The 20,332-nt window shown below is 40.0% G+C and overlaps 1 protein-coding gene across 1 annotated transcript in view; it reads right to left on the bottom strand.

Annotated features, from left to right (window-relative positions):
- Nucleotides 1-20,332, bottom strand: part of ush2a (Usher syndrome 2A (autosomal recessive, mild)) — a 213,705-nt gene that overhangs the window by 28,432 nt on the left and 164,941 nt on the right. The window contains exons 51-58 of the mRNA XM_060880326.1: nucleotides 19,294-19,517; nucleotides 17,370-17,619; nucleotides 15,071-15,268; nucleotides 14,108-14,262; nucleotides 11,378-11,576; nucleotides 6,483-6,590; nucleotides 6,062-6,245; nucleotides 3,094-3,251 (exon numbers count right to left, since the gene is read on the bottom strand). Coding sequence (XP_060736309.1) covers nucleotides 3,094-3,251; nucleotides 6,062-6,245; nucleotides 6,483-6,590; nucleotides 11,378-11,576; nucleotides 14,108-14,262; nucleotides 15,071-15,268; nucleotides 17,370-17,619; nucleotides 19,294-19,517 — 1,476 coding nt within the window. The remainder of the gene's footprint in view (nucleotides 1-3,093; nucleotides 3,252-6,061; nucleotides 6,246-6,482; nucleotides 6,591-11,377; nucleotides 11,577-14,107; nucleotides 14,263-15,070; nucleotides 15,269-17,369; nucleotides 17,620-19,293; nucleotides 19,518-20,332) is intronic.

Genomic DNA, 20,332 nt, shown 5'->3' with positions numbered 1-20,332 from the left:
AATTTGGTCAATTTCATATTTTTCACATATCGATGCTATTGGTCAGTCCCCACGTGGGTCTGTTATTTTTACAAGTTATTAACCAATCTAAAGTCTTGAAAATAGCTTGAGCGCAAATCTCATAACTCCATTGGACACTTCAACTGTCCACCTCTTCCTCACTCCGCGGGAGAGCTTCGCGGCATATTTCTCCTCAAGAAGAGTCGCAACGAATCAACACGTCTTCTGAGGTAAATGTCTTCAAAACACTGGGCTCAAAGAAAAAACAAATCTTGACCCCCGCTAGTTCTGGTGCTCGTCTGAGGACAGGAATTTAGCGCAAGACAATCCACTGCAACGCGGACTAAACCCTGTGCACTGCAGATAAGGTACGGCGTTTTTTTAATTTCCTGAAAAATAACGGTTTTGGAGATATGAGGATTCCGCCTGACAGCGACGATATTGAATGGAAAAAAAATGAGGCTAGCAAGTACAGAGATTTTCGCAAACTGACAGTATTGCTTGTAAACTAATAAGTCTTTGTGTGCAAAGTTCATGTTTCCTCTCAATGATTTCCTTTTCTCTTTTCACATAGACACACAGACACACACACACCCCTTCTGAACATCTGCCATGACACATTTGAAGCCAGAGATCCAGGGTCCTGGTGTTGGAGCTTTGTTAATATTCCCATCACTGGTGCCTTTCATAATTTACAGCAACTAGAGGCTGATAGGTTATTCAACATTTATGAAGCCTGCAATGTATTCCGAGCGGCCTGATTATCTTTACAAATGAAAAAGTTAAATTATTCAACTTCCTTCATTGCCACCTCCCTTAGCAGATGTAGTCTTTTACCCTAGACACAAACCCTGCTCAAATTAGACAGTGCTTTGATCAGCGCTCCCCTGCCAGGGAAGTTCAATCGCATAGGTCCTTAAGTTCTATTATTTACAACTAATCACAGTCTTTGGAGTTTTCCCCCACTTTCACAACGAATGAGAATCTAATAAAAAATAATGGCACAAAGGGAAGGAAAAGGAATGTGCCATCAGATCCGATCCGTCAAATGCAGGTGTGCCTTGCAAATCCATGGCTGATTTGGTATTTGGACTTAACCAACCGTGAGAGATTGTAGTTTAAATCCATAGATTTTTTTTTCTTTTGCCTCTCGGAACGTAAAGTCAATAAATGATCTAGGGTATGTAAATGTTTTCAGTGGCCACTGGGGCTAGTTAAGGGCTTTTAAGATGTAATTGAGGCTTCTGAACAGGTTCCTCTCTTACAAAAGAGGCCTAATGAGACAATAATAACAAAAGATAGACCATCTGTGGCAGAAAATGCTTGAAGGTAGCATGCATGAATATATATCTACACACACACACACACACACACACACACACACACACACACACACACACATACACACCGTCGCATGCATGAACAGCTTCCCAAAAGCCTACCTGCTCGATTTCTCTTCCTGACATACACACGCGCTCAGCAGGTGGACAGTGTAATAGTGTGAGCATGCAGGGTTTGAATGGGAATGAGATTGTGTTGGGCCCTGCTGAAGTGAGGGTGAAGCGAGAGAGAACTCAGGAAGAAGGGGGGTAGTTGTTTGTTTGTTCGCACGCTTGTTTGTTTGTGTTCATGCTCTCTGGGTGGGAGAAAGCTCAGTCTTGGCAGCCCCACAATGCTCAGCGGGACCCTGCAGATGGGCCCACTGTTGCCTGCAAAGGCAAACACACACTGATTGATCAGCGAAGGCCAGTTGGTTGCAGGCTGCCACTACAAAGATTAGAGGAATCACTGAGGGCCGTCACAAGGGCAGAAAATTCACATTAGAGAGTAAGCGAGAGATTGTTTGTGTGTGTGTGAGAGAGAGAGAGACCTGCATTGCCAAGAGCTGAGCAGAGAGAAGTCTCCTGACCTGGCTGGTGCTGAACCTCAGCTCACTATCACACACTAACATGTTTCTACATCATAAGTAACTGCACACAAAAACAACCAGACCTTATCAAATTCTAACACTACAAAAACTACATCACCCATTTGGTCACATGGCTACCAACTACAGTGTGATGTGTTGTTTGTTTAAGCTACGCACCAAGCCGTGTTTCCGTTCATATTTATGTTTTCTTGCTGTTCTCTACCGTTTGGGGATGTGGTAGCTTAATGGTTAAGATGTTGGCCTAACATCAAACTGCCACTGCTGGGTCCATGGGAAAGGACCTTAACCCTTAATTGCTTAGTTGTATAAAATGACATAAAATGTAAGTTGCTCTGGATGAGGTTATCTACTAAATGCTGTACATGTAATGTTCTGACTGTCTGCTTGATATTTGTGCCTGTTCTAATGTTATTTTCAGATTACGTTTTGGATTGTGCTGTCTGCAAGATTCCACACCGTCTGCCTCAAGATGCTCATGTTGCTCTGCTCGACAGGGCCACAATCCTACTTGTAATGCTTAATCTTATAAACTGTTAACATCTTTGGATGAATTAAGATTAGCTGTAAAATGGGCTATAATCCATGGAGGAAAACAAACAACCTTAAATGTACTTTCTTAAAAAAAAAAAAAAAAAACATGCATCACCCTGAAAGATTCTTTGTGTTGAAATACCATAAAAACACCATGTTTCTACAATAAAGGATTTCCTTTTCAAGTCAAAACTATTTTGAGAGACCAGAAATGTTTTACATTTTTTTCTATGCAATTTTAAACCTAGGCATTCAGATCAATACAAGGCCATTCACAGAACTCTTGAAAGACCCTCTGTAGACTAAAAAAAAACAGTGGAGTGACTAAAGAACTACAAATCAGCCAAGTAAAGCAAAAGACTTTAGGCATAAACTGCAGCAGGATCTTTAAACAGCCTCTCAGTAAATCATGCTAATGTTAGGAAATCCGCCACTTGAGTTTGAATGTCGAGCTAATTGATTCTCTGCTACGTCCAGCAGAAGACTGGCTCGCATAAGAATCCTCAACACGCTCGTCGTAAATTTTCTTCTCCTTGCACAGACACTCTCTTTGGCCAAAGCGTGGATAAATCATGGCTGAATGATTGCTAAATAGAGAATGTGCATTGCACATTAGGGTGAAAAAACATTACCTGGGAGTGACCACGAGACAAAGACAGAGCGCGGACCCAAGACGCTAACGTTATACGGAGTGGGGATTTTCTCTGGGGTGGACACTGGGGTTTGGATGATGTACTGGCTGCTCACACTGCTACCAGCATCAGTGCTGGCCTGCAACTCATAAACGTATCTGTAGAAGCAGAATTGTGAAAGAAACATACATGTCAACAAAAGTGCAAAACACATCAAAGTACAAAAGTCCACCCAACCATCCATCTATCCATCTATCCATCTATCCATTCATCTATCCATCTATCCTTTCATCCATCTATCGTAAGTCAAAAGATACAAAGATATCAAAACCTGTGCATGCTGTGAATGCTCGTATTGTAACCCTATCCATGGCTGTATAAGTAACATTGCTCATCCTCTGTGAAATAATTTCTAAAATAAAATGTAAAAATATTTACAATATAATATGATATTGTATTATACAATATATAATATATTGTAATATAATAATGTTTTTCTGCCCCAATGCCCCCCTACTTCAAATACTTAAATGGAAAGCTTGCTGTTAATTTTCCTTTTCCAGCAGAGCTTAAAGCTCCCAAGCAGATCGATAAAGGGTGATGCCATTAAACAGATGACAGTGTTAATGCAATGCTGATCAGGGCCTCCACAGTGATCTTTCACAGGCCTGATAGACAATTCCACACATGTGCATATGAAATTGCGTTAATGCTCCCCGCTTGGTTATAAAACACTAAGAGGCAAGCTCTTTCAACACGTGCATGAGATTTAGCTTTTTTACGGTGAGAAGTGTCAGTGCAGAGGTCTACATCTGCAACAGACATGGGGTCGTGGTGAACATTCGAGGCTTTTAATTTGCCATAAACTCCGCACACAGCCATTAATACCTCCACATTAACTATTGTTCCAGCACTATCCCTTTTAAAAGAAGCCCATCAGAAATCATATACTGCTCTCATCATTGCCAGTAAAGTGCATTAGCACTGCAGATTTACCAGCAGACACGTTTTACACGCATTCACGCTGAGCAAGCACGAGACGTCTTGTTAGAGACGTGCAATAAGACGTAAGTGGTACAAACATGTTGTGATGTACACACTCAGGAAGCAGGAGAAGTCTTGAAATAATACGTGAAATATGTCGACGGGAAGTCTGCATATTAAATGTAAGTGGCACAGACGCATGGTGTTTTATAACCGGGATTATATATGAATAAAATGACACTAGTGTATGTGTGCAGGTCTTTGCATGGATGTACAGTATGATATAATTGGCAAATGCACCGAGCTGCATCAAAGGAAGCAGTGTGTTCCTATCAGGTTTGCTCAGATCTTTTGAGGAGGAGGAGGAGGGGGAAGGGGGGGTTAATATTTCACTCATCAGACAGAATTTCTACTATGGTGAGGTATGTGACAGCTAATCAACACGGTCATAAATAATCGATGAGCACGGCCCACCAGTTAGCTGCTTCCTGTGTCTCACTGTAGCCCTGCCGGATAATGAAGCCAGTGCTTACCATTGTGCCGTTGCTCATTGAACTAAATTGGACAAAGAAAAAAGAAAAGGGTCGAGGAACGGAGAGGGGAATGCCTTTTGGCAGGTCATCTGGAATTACGGCAAATTAAATGTCATGCGTCGATGCGACCCTCTTTGAAGCGACCATCTAAACAAAAACGGAAAAGGTTGGAGAGGATTGGGGTGGGGTTTGACACAGTGACCTATACAAACCATCCAATCAGAGCTCACTGAGGGTTTTGACATGTCAGTTATGTGCCGGCAACGTGGAATGACAGGATTAAAAAAAAAAAGAACCTGACTAGTAAAGGTCTGAATGACAACCTAGGCATTAGCTCATCTCTCTCTATAGATAACATAATGAAAACAAACAGATTTATATTGTATCTTAAGCTGCTTATTGGACACAGTTTGTCTTTTCAAATATTTACTCACTATATTGCATAAACAATACAATCCAAATGAATACAGACAGTGTGTGTGTGTGTGTGTGTGTGTGTGTGTGTGTGTGTGTGTGTGTGTGTGTGTGTGTGTGTGAGCGAGAGAGAGAGAGAGAGAGAGAGAGAGAGAGAGAGAGAGAGTGTGTGTGTTTTACATAGATGAAAAATCAAGACATTCTAAACTGACTACATTTTTGGACCTTTGAACGCTCATATTATCTTTACACACAGATGAAAAAATTTAAATGTGAATTATTCATATTAATTATAAATGAAACACAAAAAAACAGATAAAATTTGGTACCTGTGGATTTTCAATGTGGATTTTTATTTTTTATTTATTTGTGTATTTTATTAAGCTATAAACAATTAAAAAAAAAAAAAAGAAGTCTCATACAATTGTATTTCTGTCCCTAACAATTAACAAACAAACAAACAAAAACAAACAAACAAACAAAAATGCCTATGCAGTAAAGTATCTATAGCTGTGACACTAATTGGACAAATTTAACGGAAAAAATAATAAAAGAAAATAATTATTAGACTAACATAAAAGTAAAGAACTAACAAGAAATTTATTTATACAAAAATTATACAAGTTCCAACTTTGTATACATTTTAATTTCATTTAACCATGACTTCTCTAAAGCTGCTTTGTGACAATGTTCATTGTTATAAATAAAATAGACTTCAATTTCTTAAAATTAAATAAAAAATAATAAATGAAATGATGTAATATTAATTAAAGTAACAAAAAGTCCCATTATTATTGATCTTATTTCCGTTGTGTAACTGTACACAATAATACAGTACTGGACTGATGAACACCTTCAAAGCCAACAGCTGTATTTATTAGCACAAATTTCCTGATTGCTTTCTGAAAACTTTTTAAATTAGAGTGGCTCGTTTGTGAGGAGGAGATTTTTAATAGGGATTGAAAACGGAGGATTAGGAGTCCCTGATAATCAGCTGCTAATAGTGTGTTAAAGACAAGTGTGAGTGGTGACAGGACCTGGTGTTAGGCTGCAGGTTGGTGTCTGTGTGCTTGGTCTCATTTGGGCTGCTGTCGTACACGCTCACTCCATCACGCAGAAGGTGGTAGCGTTTGAGAAGGCCGTTGGGACGGGACGGCTGACACCAATAGAGATCTACGGCCGTGCTGTTTACCACAACGTGCCTCGGGATGGTCCAGATGCCTGTGTGTTAAAACAAAAGCTGTACCGTTAATTGTTTAGCTCTTTCAGCTGAAAGGGAGAAAGGATATGAAATCACCTGCTTAGAAATCAAATAAAAAAAAGTAAAATCACAAATGAAATGCAGTGGCAGATAATAAACGTGTTTGTGTGTGTGTGTGTGTGTGTGTGTGTGAGTGTGTGCGCGAGTGTGTGTGCGAGTGTGTGTGAGTGTGAGAGAGTGTGTGTGAGTGCACCAACCTTCCGGCGCAGCTTGCAGCGTTCGGCCCATAGATGGCTTACTTGCTCCGCAGCCAGCGACAGTGCAGGCCGTCAGCACAAAGCTGTAGTTTGTGTAAGGCTGTAGTCCTGCAAACACAGTGTAGATACACTCAGCTAAGTGTTACCACTACACACAAACACACACACCCCCCCTACCAAACTCTGACTGAGAGGACTTCCCTGTCCCCACTGTGGCATTACATTCTATGAACTAATAATGACAGATTACTCTTATGTGTTATTAAATGACTGCTACTAATGAGCGTAAAAGTCTTAAACACGCACATACACAACAACATTGTCATTACATAGTCATTATATTGTTATTACTGAACATGTAACTACAACCGATAGAGTAACAGACAAGACTAATTTTCAACTGTCAGGATCTAGACAATTTAACACTTTTTTTACACTTGTGCGAAATAATTTGGAGCAAAATATTTGTTTTGATTTCCCAAATAAAATTCTTGCTTAGACAAATGATCTATATTACACTGTTACGGTTGCTGCTCTCAGCTGCAGAAGTGCACACTTGTGAGCTGCTGGTTAGTATGCCATCCACCTTGCTTCATTTAACCCGAATACAGATCAATGTTTTCAGAACGCTGAATCGTGTTTGGGTTAAGTAAAGAATTCTGTCAAGCATACTAAATACAAAGGGACAGCCGTGGAATACTGCCTTTAAAGCTTGGCTTCACCACTGCCATCATGCCATGTCTGCATGTGTGTACTTTGGCATGACAAATAACCTCATCACAACATTATTTGCAGTGATACTGAATCTTTATCAGGACACATATTGGATCCTGCTGGAAGGATACATTTATTTTGTTTTTTACTGATTAGACATGAACAGTTCAGCTACAGTGGAACTTCATTACTGCAGTATGACCTATATATATACACACACACACACATACACACACACACACACACACACACACACAGAAATATCACAACCCAACAGTTAGCAGTGAACTCTTTTCCTAGAACTATTTCTTTTATTAGACCAGTGTGCATCACGCCATCAAAATGTTAAAAACATTTAAGCCACTTGGAGAAGGATTATTAATTTTTACTTTTACAGTTCTGGTGTGAACTCAAGGGGGCACTCTAAGTCTGATTAAGATGTATGCAACGTCAAAAAAACTTCAAAATAAATAAATAAATAAAAAAACAGAAGAGAGACGGTACAATCATTTTAGTGCTCACCCCTTCAAGCATCCCATTTGTAGTGCGAGACTAACGCAAAGTGAAACAATGCCATAACTGTCATCCAAATTGTTCTGTACAGTGCAATGAGAAAGTGCGAGGTAATAAATGACATAAAATGGTCGTTTATTGACAAGCTGCCATTTACTGTTTGCATTAGAGAATATGAAAAGATGATGGCCGCATGTCCCTTCTCCCTAAAGGTACCGGAATGAAGAAGAAAGATCTGGAAAGCTTCCCTTGCTGCAATGGTAAATGCCTCTAAATAATTAAGCACTGACTTCCTGTGTACAATTACTTTTTGTTATTAATTCCCACCCCCTGTCTAGAAGGTATTATGGAGTGATTTGTGGGTTCCACATGACGCTGGTGACGACCTGCAATGCCTTTTACAGGCTCAGCGTCCTCCTTGTTCCTCTGTTCCTCCCCCAATCTAAGCTCGGGCATAATTTAGAGAAGGTTGAGATTCCTTCTCCTCCTCGTTTCTCTTGTGTGTCACAACATGGCCACTCAGATGTGTGTTATGTGACAGAGAAATATTAGCTTCAAACGGGAGTCAGACAGGCCCGTTCACCAGCGCCGAGCACGAGAAACCAATGACTTTGAATGTTCGTGTTATGTCTACGTGGGGGACAAGCCATTAGAGCTTGTATCACATTAAATCATCGAGCTGTTTAGCTGTGTCATTTGAAAAGAATACTGAGAGAAATTACTGGCTGTGTGTGTGACTGACTAGCAAGCTAAAAAAATGATCCACCAGAAATACAGTTAAAAAAAGTTCAAAATTGCCTCAAATAATAATAATGTTACTTCAAACCCAAAATAACTGTAGTTATTGTAAATATATACATAGAAATATGCACAACTATTATTTATTTATTTATTTATTTATTTAATATATAATTTTAAGACAATAAATCAAAGTTTCTGCCATCAGTAACCTTTTAAAATATCTATTCCATATATTTTAATTACAATGTGTACATTTAGTTGCATAAAAAATAGTTCATATTTTTCAGATTTTAAGTTAAAAAACATAAAACCTCATCCACAAGGTCTGAGTAAGGTCTAATAATATCAATAATATTCAAGAATATATTGAACTTACACATAATACGTGGATGGCAGTATAACAGATCATTTCTATGCTGAAGAGAACATAACTACACATGAGCTGAGATATATTAGATGGACCAGGGATTTAAGAGTGAATACAGAACGGCAAATTTGTGCATCTTCTAAGTGAAAAGCATTTACATTTTGCCTGGGTTAAAACTGTACGAGTCGAGGGGAAGTCTTGAAGTCATGATAATTCTCACTCTCCCTTACTCTCTCATCTTTAGGCAGATAATTTAGCAATTAAGTCTAAACAAAAAGGCATTGTTGTGCAGCGGCACTTTCACAGGAATCATGGCGCTTCGTCTGAAGATGCTGTGAGTGCCTGAGTCAAGGTTAACTTATTCCAACACTGAGGTCAATTACTACCAGCACATTTTGTTTGCAAATGTGCCACAGTATCATTCTCACTCTCTTTCACCCTCCCTCTCCCTCCCTCCCTCTCTCTCTCTCTATTTCTCACACACACACACACACACACACACACGCACACACACGTGCACAGCTCTCTTCATTCTTCTGTGTTAAGTCCATTCGAAGTCTAATCTTGAAGCTTCCTTAACGTTAAGCACTGAAAAAAAAATTTGCTGTCACTTTAAGGAAATCTAAGGGGTGCTCCAATAACACAATAATGCCACACATTTGGGACACAGTCAACTATGGGCTCCCTTTGTCTTTTACTTAAACTAAACAAATGCAGCATGAATATCAAGGCCTGCTGCTGCCTCTCAAAAGGTCCTAAATGCACTGTGCTGCCCACCAGCCATTATACCGTGAGACGCCTAGTGTCCCAGAGCAATCGATTGGCTCTTAACGCTCCTGCTACCATGTGCACCAACTCCAGAGCCTTCAGAGAGAAAGAGTAAAAGACGCAGTGCTGAAATATCTTCACTTAGCAGAGAGCTGCTTGGGTGCTTTGGAAGAGCCTCAGTTTGAAGCTTATACACAAACATGAGCTGCGTTCCAGGACTTGATTCCAGCGGGTTTTGAAGTCTGAGAAATGACAAAGCAGTAATATTCAGTAACAGCGGAAGGGACACCATGCAAGCAAGTCTGCAAATCATTTAACTCTGTATGCCACTCAACAGAACTCACATCTGATGAAAGACTCGTGTTAAATAAGTGAAATATTATAATTTTTTTAAATTTTAATAAATCAGTGTGTGAAAGTGAGTGCTGCCGGATGCTTCTCCTTACTCTGCCTCTCTCTCTCTCCCAGGACAAGCTCTCAGCAGGCCGTTTCATTCATATTAATTGTGACTGGAAGAAGATCAGACGCTTCCCAAAAAATATGCGCCTCACTCAGATTTGATAATGATGTCATTGATAGTGTAGGCAAGCGAGAAATGACGAGCATTTGGATCCCCCCCATCCTGCCACATGAATTATGCATATTATATTTCCTCCAAAAAGGGTCACTTAAAGCACATATGTCCTATTTGCATAGAGCCATTTACATAAATGTTTTATAAATAAATAAACAGTTTATTATTATTATTATTATTATTATTATTATTATTATTATTATTATTATTATTATTATTATTATGCCTTAGTCCTAGTAAATACAGAGAGAATATGCTAATATGTATTATTATACTAATACACTTGGGAGTTTTACCTTTGCCTACGACTAAGCATTATTATTATTATATTTTAAATTTTTTTAATTTTAGATATTATTTATATTTAATATTATTATTATTATTATTATTATTATTATTATTATTATTGTTATTATTCTTGTTATTGTTATTGTTGTTACTATTATTGTTGTTGTTGCACAATTCATTCAGTAATATTACAATAAAAATATTTATCTTATGATTCCAAAACTAAAGCAAAAAATTGTCTGCAGCTGCCTGTTTCCATGTGTTAGGCTCGGCAAAGCGTGTGCGTGTACATGTGTGTGTCCCTGTGCAAATTCTCGGCCCAGCGACGGATGGCTCAGGGCCAGAAACGCAGCTCCACTCCTGGGCAGATATAAAAGAGACCCCACAAATCACGGGGCCCCTGGTGCCTGATGGGCAGGGCAGCACGCTCATTGCGGGAATCAGGTGTAAATTCAGTCATTAGATTGCTTCCAGAAAACAGCGTGCATAAATAAAGGGCTGTCTGCGCTGAGGGGACGCTGGACCTACTCCCTCTCCTCTCAGTTACTACTGCTGCTGCTCTGCTGCTGGAGGTGTGAGGGAGTGGCTGCTCTCAGCTGCCAGATAGATTCATCACTCACTCACAGCATGCACACACACACACACACACACACGCGCGTACACACTCATATGGACACTTGCTACTAGATCACGTCACATAACATGCAGAACAGCGAATGTGCTATGTTCTATAAATAGTATTGTTTCCAAAATGTGTCTTAAGCAGAGGACAATCATGCACTGTTTAAGTGTACTGCTCATGTCTTAGTTTACAGATTAGTTTATAGCTCTAATCACCATTACACACGGTGTTATTAATTTGCTTATACAACGTGTTTGTGGGGTGAAGTACTGTAAGACTGTTAAATACACACTGGAAAATTTTGATACCTTGCACTGTATGTTCCATCTCCCCGTGCGTGTGTGTGTGAATGAGCCCGACTCCAGTCTGGTTAAGCCGATACTCCCGTATGATACCGTTTGGTTTAGACGGGGCCTCCCAGGTGATGTGAAGAATTTTGGGACCCAGAGCACTTACTGCTGGAGAACCTACCCCTTCAGGTACCCCCTGGACAGTCACTGCCACCACCTAGACACACATACACACACACACAGAGAAAGGAATTACAGAGCAATTTGCCCTAATGGAGGCTTGGATATCCTTCTCTAATAGAATGTCACTAGTGGTTTTGGTTCTTGTCTTTAGGAGTGGCAGACTATTAGGAGAGGGCAGGGAGAGGTGGTTAAGGTTCTTTCTTTCTCTTTTATTTTTTTCCACCCCGCTCCACTCTTGTTTGCAGCCTGGCCCAGGCACTATCCTGATGTGCTTTTGTGAGCCCACAGAGTGTCCACAGAGATTAAATCAGCATCCTCAGGCCCCCTTGCCCTGGCTGGTAATTGCTCCACCTGTACTGGGGCCCACAATAATTGTAACTGTTTGGATAATGCTTGCAGGTGTGCAAGTTAATCCATCCTCCATGCTTCACTTAAAAACTAGTAAGTTTGGGAAGAATAGGAGAACGATGGATATGGAAAAGTATCATCAGGAGCCCAGAGGTTTAACAGGGCATCCTAAGTGCGACTCGGAAAATGCTGTTTCCGTTTCTCTGCAGTTTCTTCAGCGTGCCTCGGAGAACAATAATCACCTGATCTAAAATGAGACACGTAGAGAGTTGAGTAAGTTCTTTCATCTGGAGCAGACAGCAATTATAACAAGATAACACTGATGTGGCTTAGATAGATGCTCCTGAAGAACCACGCGTCTGCTATCAGAAATATCCAGTCGGCTCAGCACTTCATAATTAGACAGCAGGAGCAGGGATGGGAGAACAAACGTCTATAGGCCCATCACACTATTTTTGTGCCTTTGCATGGATGAGACTCATCTAATAAATTATGAACAATGACGGGTTAAAACAAGTTTGCAAACAACCCAAAATGGTAGGTGAAGGTAAATAGGTGGATGGAGATAACAATAGGTGGAATGGAAGATAAACTTCCCTTCTATCACAGAACTGCAGAATATATATACATACTCAATGGAAATGTGTCTTTTTTGTGGCTGTATATTTCAAAATAATATTCAAAATCATTATTATGAATTGTGATAATCATAATATTACTGTAAAACAAATGAAATAAACAAACATGTGATTGTGAGTTTCTACTGTATCACAACCTCTTTTGCCCCGTATAAGGGTCATGATGCCATGAGGTTGGGAGCCCATGAGATAAAAGGTAAGAATAAGTCTCCTAAGGTATACAATTGGGGGGCACAGTGGCTTAGTGGTTAGCACGTTTGCCTCACACCTCCAGGGTTGGGGGTTCGATTCCCGCCTCCGCCTTTTGTGTGTGGAGTTTGCATGTTCTCCACGTGCCTCGGGGGTTTCCTCCGGGTACTCCGGTTTCCTCCCCCGGTCCAAAGACATGCATGGTAGGTTGATTGGCATCTCTGGAAAATTGTCCGTAGTGTGTGATTGTGTGAGTGAATGAGAGTGTGTGTGTGCCCTGTGATGGGTTGGCACTCCCTCCAGGGTGTATCCTGCCTTGATGCCCAATGACACCTGAGATCACACCACAGGCTCCCCGTGACCCGAGGTAGTTCGGATAAGTGGTAGAAGATGAGTGAATGGGTGAGTGAGTGAGTGAGGTATACAATTGAGTGCACCAATGTCATGTTTTGTGCATGAAAAAAAAACTACAGTCCTCTATTTTAATCTATACTAAAAGAATCAAAGAGGTAATTAAAATGTATGCATCTCAAGAAACAAGTCCCACTTTTTACTACAATGCTGACCCTTCATTACAACTGAAAAGCTTTCAGAGAGGATAAAGAAAAGGTTGGAGACAGGTTAAGCAGGCAAAGAGAGGGCAGATTATCAGATTTTTACAGAAAACTCCTATCGACATGGAGAAATATTTCAAATATGATTTTGTTTTTTACAGTATAAATGATCAATTTTTTTCAAAATTTTTTTCAAAATTTATGGTTCACGTAATAACGAGTTTCAGTTGTAAGGGTGTTCTACCATTGCACTTGCTGTATTATATGTGCAAGAAGTATTTAGAATATAATAGACATTATACAGTTCAATATATGGCCAAAGGTTTGTGGACATCCTACTATCACCCCTTCCAGATTATTCCCACCTTTTGCTGTTATAATAAGCTCCACTTTAATGAAGAGGCTTTCCACTAAATTTTGGGGACATGGCTGTGAGATTTTGTCCATTCAGCTCCAAGAGCTTTAGTGAGATTGTGCACTGATATTGGGTGAGAAGGTCTGGGGTGCAGTCTGCATTGTAGTTTATCCCAAAGGTATCAGGGCTCTGTGCAGGACACTTGAGCTCTTCCACTCAAACCTTAGCAAACAATGTCTTCATAGACTTTGCTTTGTGGAAAGCAATATTGTCATGCTGGAACAGGTTTGGGCCTGGGAATAGAAAGTGTAATGGTGCAACATAGACAAACATTATATACAATTGCATGTTTCCAACTTGTAACAGTTTGGGGAAGAACCAAATATGAGGGTGATGGAACCTCTGGACACAAGTGTATTTTAGCTTCCTACACTTAAAAACATTTAGGCAACTCTGTAATGAACTGACATTACAGACTCACTTTGGGGGAGTCTGTGCAGCCAGCTGTGGTGCAGGCTCTCAGCTGGTATGTGTACTCGCGGAAAGGCCGAATACCCCCAGCGTCAGTGAAACTCCTCTCAGTTCCACGGTAGCGCTCCCGTCCGTCTCGCAGGACCACATAGTGGCTGATCTCGCCTTGTGTAACATAAAAACATGCAAACACACTAGTGAGAGATAAAAGGTATTGGGGAGGAAAGTTCAAGTTTTAAGTGCCAAACAGTAAAACATAATGAATCTCCCAATTTCTTCACTTCATTCTCTGTGTCCCTGTTGCCTGTGTCAAAGAGTGGCAGTGGAGGACTAACTTCCCCTAAAATCACAGCAGATTGGGCTTTAAGCCTTCTGATTAAAGAGCAGAATGTGCTAATGAGCAATCAACGTGTTTCTTTACATATTTAAGTGGTCCAGAAGTTCCCTCAAATGGAGGTTGTTATTTCTACTTAGTGCCATGTTTATGCGCATGTGAATTTGGGCATTCATAAATTATTCGGCTGGGAGATGCAGATGAAGCATAGTAACTGAGGGCACACTGCTACATCAATCAGCCAGATACACTTCGACCCACCCGCCAGGTTATTATCACGGGGTTGATTTTATTCAGATGTAGAAATAAGACTAAATGTGTAAATTCACAACACAAGTACAGATTAGCAAAGCAAGCAGCTTGGTGATTAAAGGATGAAACTAAAATGTCTGTATTGTGAAGACCGTTTTTCAATACAGCAACGAAGACTTTCAAATAATTCCAGTGGCACAGCTAAAGCCTTCCTTCACTGTCTTCTCTGTTCAGAACTTTTCAATGGGCTTCAGATTTCCTGTTGGTACTTTACGCTTTAAGCAACAGCTTTACAAAATAATTTACACAATAATAACAAAAGGAAAAGGGTCAGAAGAGATTCTTGAAAAATATTAAAAGATGAAAAAAGAGTCAGATAAAACTTACCGTTAGTCTTAATAGGTGAAGACCAGTTGAGTAGGATGATGTCATCTCGAAGGCCCACTCGGCTCCAGCGAGGGGGAAGGACACCTTGAGGTACGTCCTCTTTAGTAGTGACCCATGAAGGCAGGCTAAACCCATGGCCACCTCTGTTCCATGCATACACTCTGTACTCATACATGGTGTAGGGCTCCAGGTTTGTGTCTGAATAAGAATTCAAAACCGTATGTCATGTTCATAAATGCTTGGCTTGTGATGCAATGCCACTATCAGTATCTGCATTTGTATCTGTTTAAAGCTCCAAATAACTCCAAATATCCTAATTTTACCACGAGTGACTTAAAAGTAGCCTTTTTTAAAGTAACATTTAAAAAAATGTCAAAATGTAAATAAATAAATGAAATCAAAAAAAAAAAAAGATGGAAATAAGTACTTCTGGATAAAAAAAGTATTTATCTTTTGTTTTTGAACTAAACAGTTCCACAACCTTAGCGACACTGTCCAAGTTTACAATTTGTCTCTAGATGCCCTGTGGCATGTGATGCTATCGAAAGTCACAATGTTCATATTGTTTATAAATGACTGCAACAAACTCCTAGTAATATCTGATTGGATTTACTTTAGATTTTAGCTTCACTCTTCAAAATGAAATGCTTTAGGTAAATTCTTTACGTGTTTTTTTCCACTATAATATGAAGAGATATTTACAGGGATATTTGTATTTGATAATCATAAATAACATTAACACAAAGAACATAATATAATTCATTATTTTCAAATTAAAGAAATTATTTTTGCATGTTCGAGAGCTCGGTGATGATACACTGACCTGTGTAAAGCCGGTGCTCTGTGTGTGAGACGAGTCTATAAATAAATGCATTTAGTAAATTCTTTTGTAAGTTTTGGGCTTGTTTGTATAGAAATAGGTTAGAAATCTGCTGTTTATTTTGTAGTCAGGTTACTTGAGCTAAAGTAAAAAAAGTGCACCTCCTATTCGTCTTTGTATTTGGTTTATATCTGTATTTGTTTAGAACGCATCGCTGTGTCCTGAACGTTGTAACCCTCATAGATGCTTTGATAATCCATTCCAGCAGACTGAGGCCATATATTGGATGGTTACTTTATGAACCCACAGGAGAGTGGTGAAGCGTTAGGAAGCAGCTTCCTCCATATGAAAACAAGGCACGCTTTGAAGACTGGCCTGGGACCTCTGTGTTTACTGCAGTGTTTTTCTTTATCGGTGCAACAACTGTTGGTGTAAGTGTGTGTGTGTGTGTGTTTGCTGGGGGGAGTCATGGGTGTAAATCACTTAAATGGCTTTGTGACACCTGCAATGCTGGGAAGGACCTCACATCACTGCTGGCTTGTGTACATCACAGAAAGCAAAATGTTTCATCACTCTTTTTTTTCTTTAAACAGGTAAATGATCTAATATTTTCAATCACATTAATGCCTCAGTGACTTTCCTAACACATATTGTCCCTATCACATCCACTGGTCTTTCTCTCTCTCTCTCTCTCTCTCTCTCTCTCTCTCTCTCTCTCTCTATCTATCTATAGTTTAAAAGTGAAAGTCAATGTCGCTTGTTTAAACAATTCTAATAAAGGTTTAAAAGCTAAAAGAGCAGGATGGCCATATTGGAGGAACCCGGGAAGCCGTTCTCAGTGAGGTATTTGTCTGAGCGTGCTCAGTGTCACCCGTCTGCAGGTTGTTAGTGTGGGGGTGCAGGAAACATCTGGAGACACGTGGGGCCGCCACAGCTTTAGACGCTTCTGCCCAGATGGCAGCACAGCGCTGACTAGAATCACTCTGGTTGCTCCAGCCAGCCCCGCTGAACTCTTGCATTAGTCTTGATTAAACAGACACAACTAACCAAATAAATAACGTGCTGAAAGAAACGATTGTGTGCTCCCTCCAGTCAGCCAGATAAACAGATGTGAAAGCCAAGCAGACGCTTCGGGTACCGATGCGGAATTTTAGTTTGGGGTGATTAGCACTCACTCGTGCATCAGAGGAGGCAGAGGATACAAATAGTGTCTTCAGAAAATGTAATACTTTTTCTATGTGATTTTTTAAAACAAAGCAGTAGATTTTGAGTTAGCTGGAAATATATTAGTGAAAAAATTGTAATTGGAATTATGCCTTTATGAAAGTGCATAACAATAAAGAGAATATTTACACTGTACTTTACCTTTGTTTCTGTCCGTATTTTTTCTTTATCTTTGCTCTTCATTTCTTAAAGATATTGATTGAAGAAAGCAAATACGAGTGAGATGGTCTGCATGTTGCAACCTTATAGCATTACCTGTAAAGTAATATGTGTTGGGATCTGCGCTGTAGATGAGCTCTTCAGCTGTTGGGCAGAGGCGAGCGTGTGCTGGTTCAGAAGGCTGCAGTGTTTTAGGTGAACTCGAGGAAGACTCTGTAGATGACGGCATGTCTGGCTGGCTTAGCACCCGTGTACAGGTGTACAGATTTGGGTTAAAATCACACACACCGCAGTAGGCTCTTGAGGCAGTAGACGCAGGACAAAGAGCACTGGGACGACACTGTTCCTAAAGGACACACAAACGCACATCATTAGTGACATGATTTCAGTTGACTCTTGGGTGTCGCACTACGCCAGCTTGCGGATCTTTACGTCTCGATGAATAACACAGAGGCCCCTTAATGACGTAATTACAAGTTAATGACAGTTTGCTTTTCTTCACATTCTCTCTTTGGCTGCCAAACTCAAGCTGAGTTGCGGTATGTTACAGCGAGCAAATCTGATTAATGAAGTTTGAGTGCAAGTTCTCGCTTCCTGACAGGAGATGTGCGTACATCACAGCTTTCTGCCTCGTAGTTCTCACACAGCTTCACGACGAGGTGAAAGATTCTTACCCCAAATAATATGAGCATGGTCAACAATGGCAGAAAGGAACAAAATCTCTGGCAAACACAGAGAAAAATGAGGAGAAGCTTCTTCTTGAAGGCCATTTAGACCCTCAACCAGGACAATACTAAGAGCCTGGACTTTTCTGGAATGTCTACACGACACACTACCTCGACTGCACAGAGCACACTGCACATGTTGTGCTACATCTGTGCACATCTGTACCTTATAATTCATTCACACTCTTCTACCAATGATCTCCATTCATATATACATTGGTATATTTTTCCATATACTTCTTCCTCCCTCTTCTTTTTTATTTTTTGTATTTTTTATTCTCATTTAATGAAATTCTATTCTTAGCATCTTTTCATTCTTATTAATTTTTTTTATAAAGACATTTTATGAAAACATACCATTGCAATAAATACAGTACAGTGTATGATTGTGTATGTGACAAATTTAATTTTGAAAACCCAGGTTTGAGAGTGTCGGAGTCTCAGGTGAGCTGTAATCAGCATCAATTACAGCGAGAATGCAAATCACAGGCAAGAAGTGAACCAAATATGGCAGGTACAGTATTATATAGTAGGCAGAGTTTTTTATTTGATTTTATTTTTTTATATGCCTCTAAACCGAGCTGCAGAAAGTGTTCAGAATAATTGGAGCAACAAAAAAAAAAGCTGAACATGACAAAGAACAATTAAAACAAACCCTTCAAAAACAATCTAATCTTTTAGTTCTGTGTTCAGGGTTTTGAATTCTATATGCACTTAGCACGTCTCTTTACCTTTGTGCTATTTCTGATCACATCTGAGCCTGAACTGAGGCTGTAAACTGATTTAGTCCTCTGTAAAACTCTCTCAATCAAAACCTCAGTTTCAACATGCCACTACAAATAAAGATGTTGACCTCACTGACCAGATGTGATCCGGGAGGGAGGGAGGGAGGGAGGGAGGGAGGGGAAAAGAGAGAGGGAGGGAGGGATAGAGGGAGAGAGGGAGAGGGAGAGAGAGATAGAGCCAGAGAGGGAGAGGGAGAGGGAGAGGGAGAGAAAGAGAGAGGGAGAGAGAGAGAGAGAGAGAGAGAGAGAGAGAGAGAGAGAGAGAGAGTGACAGGGAGAGAGAAAAGAAAGAAAGAAAGAAAGAAAGAAAGAAAGAAAGAAAGAAATAAAGAAAGAAAGAACGAACGAAAGAAAGAAGAGAAAAGATGAGATGTTTAAAAAAGAAGTTATGTTTAAACTTCTGGATGCAACACCATTACAGTATAAAGAACATCCCCTTAACGTGTTTTCCAACATTTAAAGAAATCAGCAGTTAAAATGTCCATATATTTGTGTAATAAAGTGTTATACCATGATAATGCTGTCATGTGGGGCTCGGTCTGCACACACAGCCACGTCTGGGTCAAACCCAATGCCGTTACAGCACTCCTCATCCTGCTCCATCACTTCAGTCCCGCAGCACTTCACAGACGCCGTCCTGTTCTCCAGCACGTGAGCTCTCGCCTCCTGATCCGAGCCAACGCAACATAACATCATGGATGTGTTGATATACTGTTCTCCACAGCACGCCATTCCTGCACGCACACACACACACACGCACACACACAGCACATCTATGGTCAAACAATCTCTAACATATAAACACATACAAAATTGTTTGGATTGTGTGTCATTTACATTTTAAAGGGATGTCTCATACTAAAACACAACAAATTCAAATAAAAATCTAATCTGCATCTATTTAAATATATTTGCGTATTCATCATTACTACTACAAAATTATTGTACCTAATGCCATATAAATGTACCAAATATTTTACCAGTTTAAGTGGTTCGTCTGTCATTTAACACACTGAAAAAACCCCCCAGAGTTTTCAACATAGATGATTTTGAAGTATTTGAGCTATCTGGGCCAGGGCCATGTTTCAAAGTTTGTAGAATTTGGGAGTAGCTGAATATTTTCAGGAGCACTGGAGCTGGTACACATTTCACAACTGCACAGTGTAGATAATTGCTGGTGATACAGAATCAGCTATTGGACACCACATTGATAATAAGCTGCTTGGGAGCCTAACAAGAGAAACCTCCATAAGATTATTTAATAAAAAAGCTGTTAAAATAAAAGCCATATGTTAAGTTGAAATATCTCATATAGACATGGTTTCCAAAAGGCTGCTAATACGTTTTTAGTCCATATACTCTGACGCTGTTGGGGCAGAATTCTGTTAAACAAACACAAACACACACATTCAGAGTAAAGCATGGCTTCTACACAGCTTTGCTTTTGCTCAGCTTTGGTCTGCTTTATTTTCAGAGGCAGCATGAGGATGAAGGAAACGAACAGCACGTTGTCGACTGTGGGGAAATCAAATCGCTCTTCTGCCATCAG

The sequence above is a fragment of the Tachysurus vachellii genome, chromosome 10 (genome assembly GCF_030014155.1).
Source record: "Tachysurus vachellii isolate PV-2020 chromosome 10, HZAU_Pvac_v1, whole genome shotgun sequence".
Classification (NCBI taxonomy): Eukaryota; Metazoa; Chordata; class Actinopteri; order Siluriformes; family Bagridae; genus Tachysurus; species Tachysurus vachellii.
The sequence above is the reverse complement of the archived record's forward strand: the minus strand, read 5'-3'. Positions and strand labels throughout refer to the sequence as shown.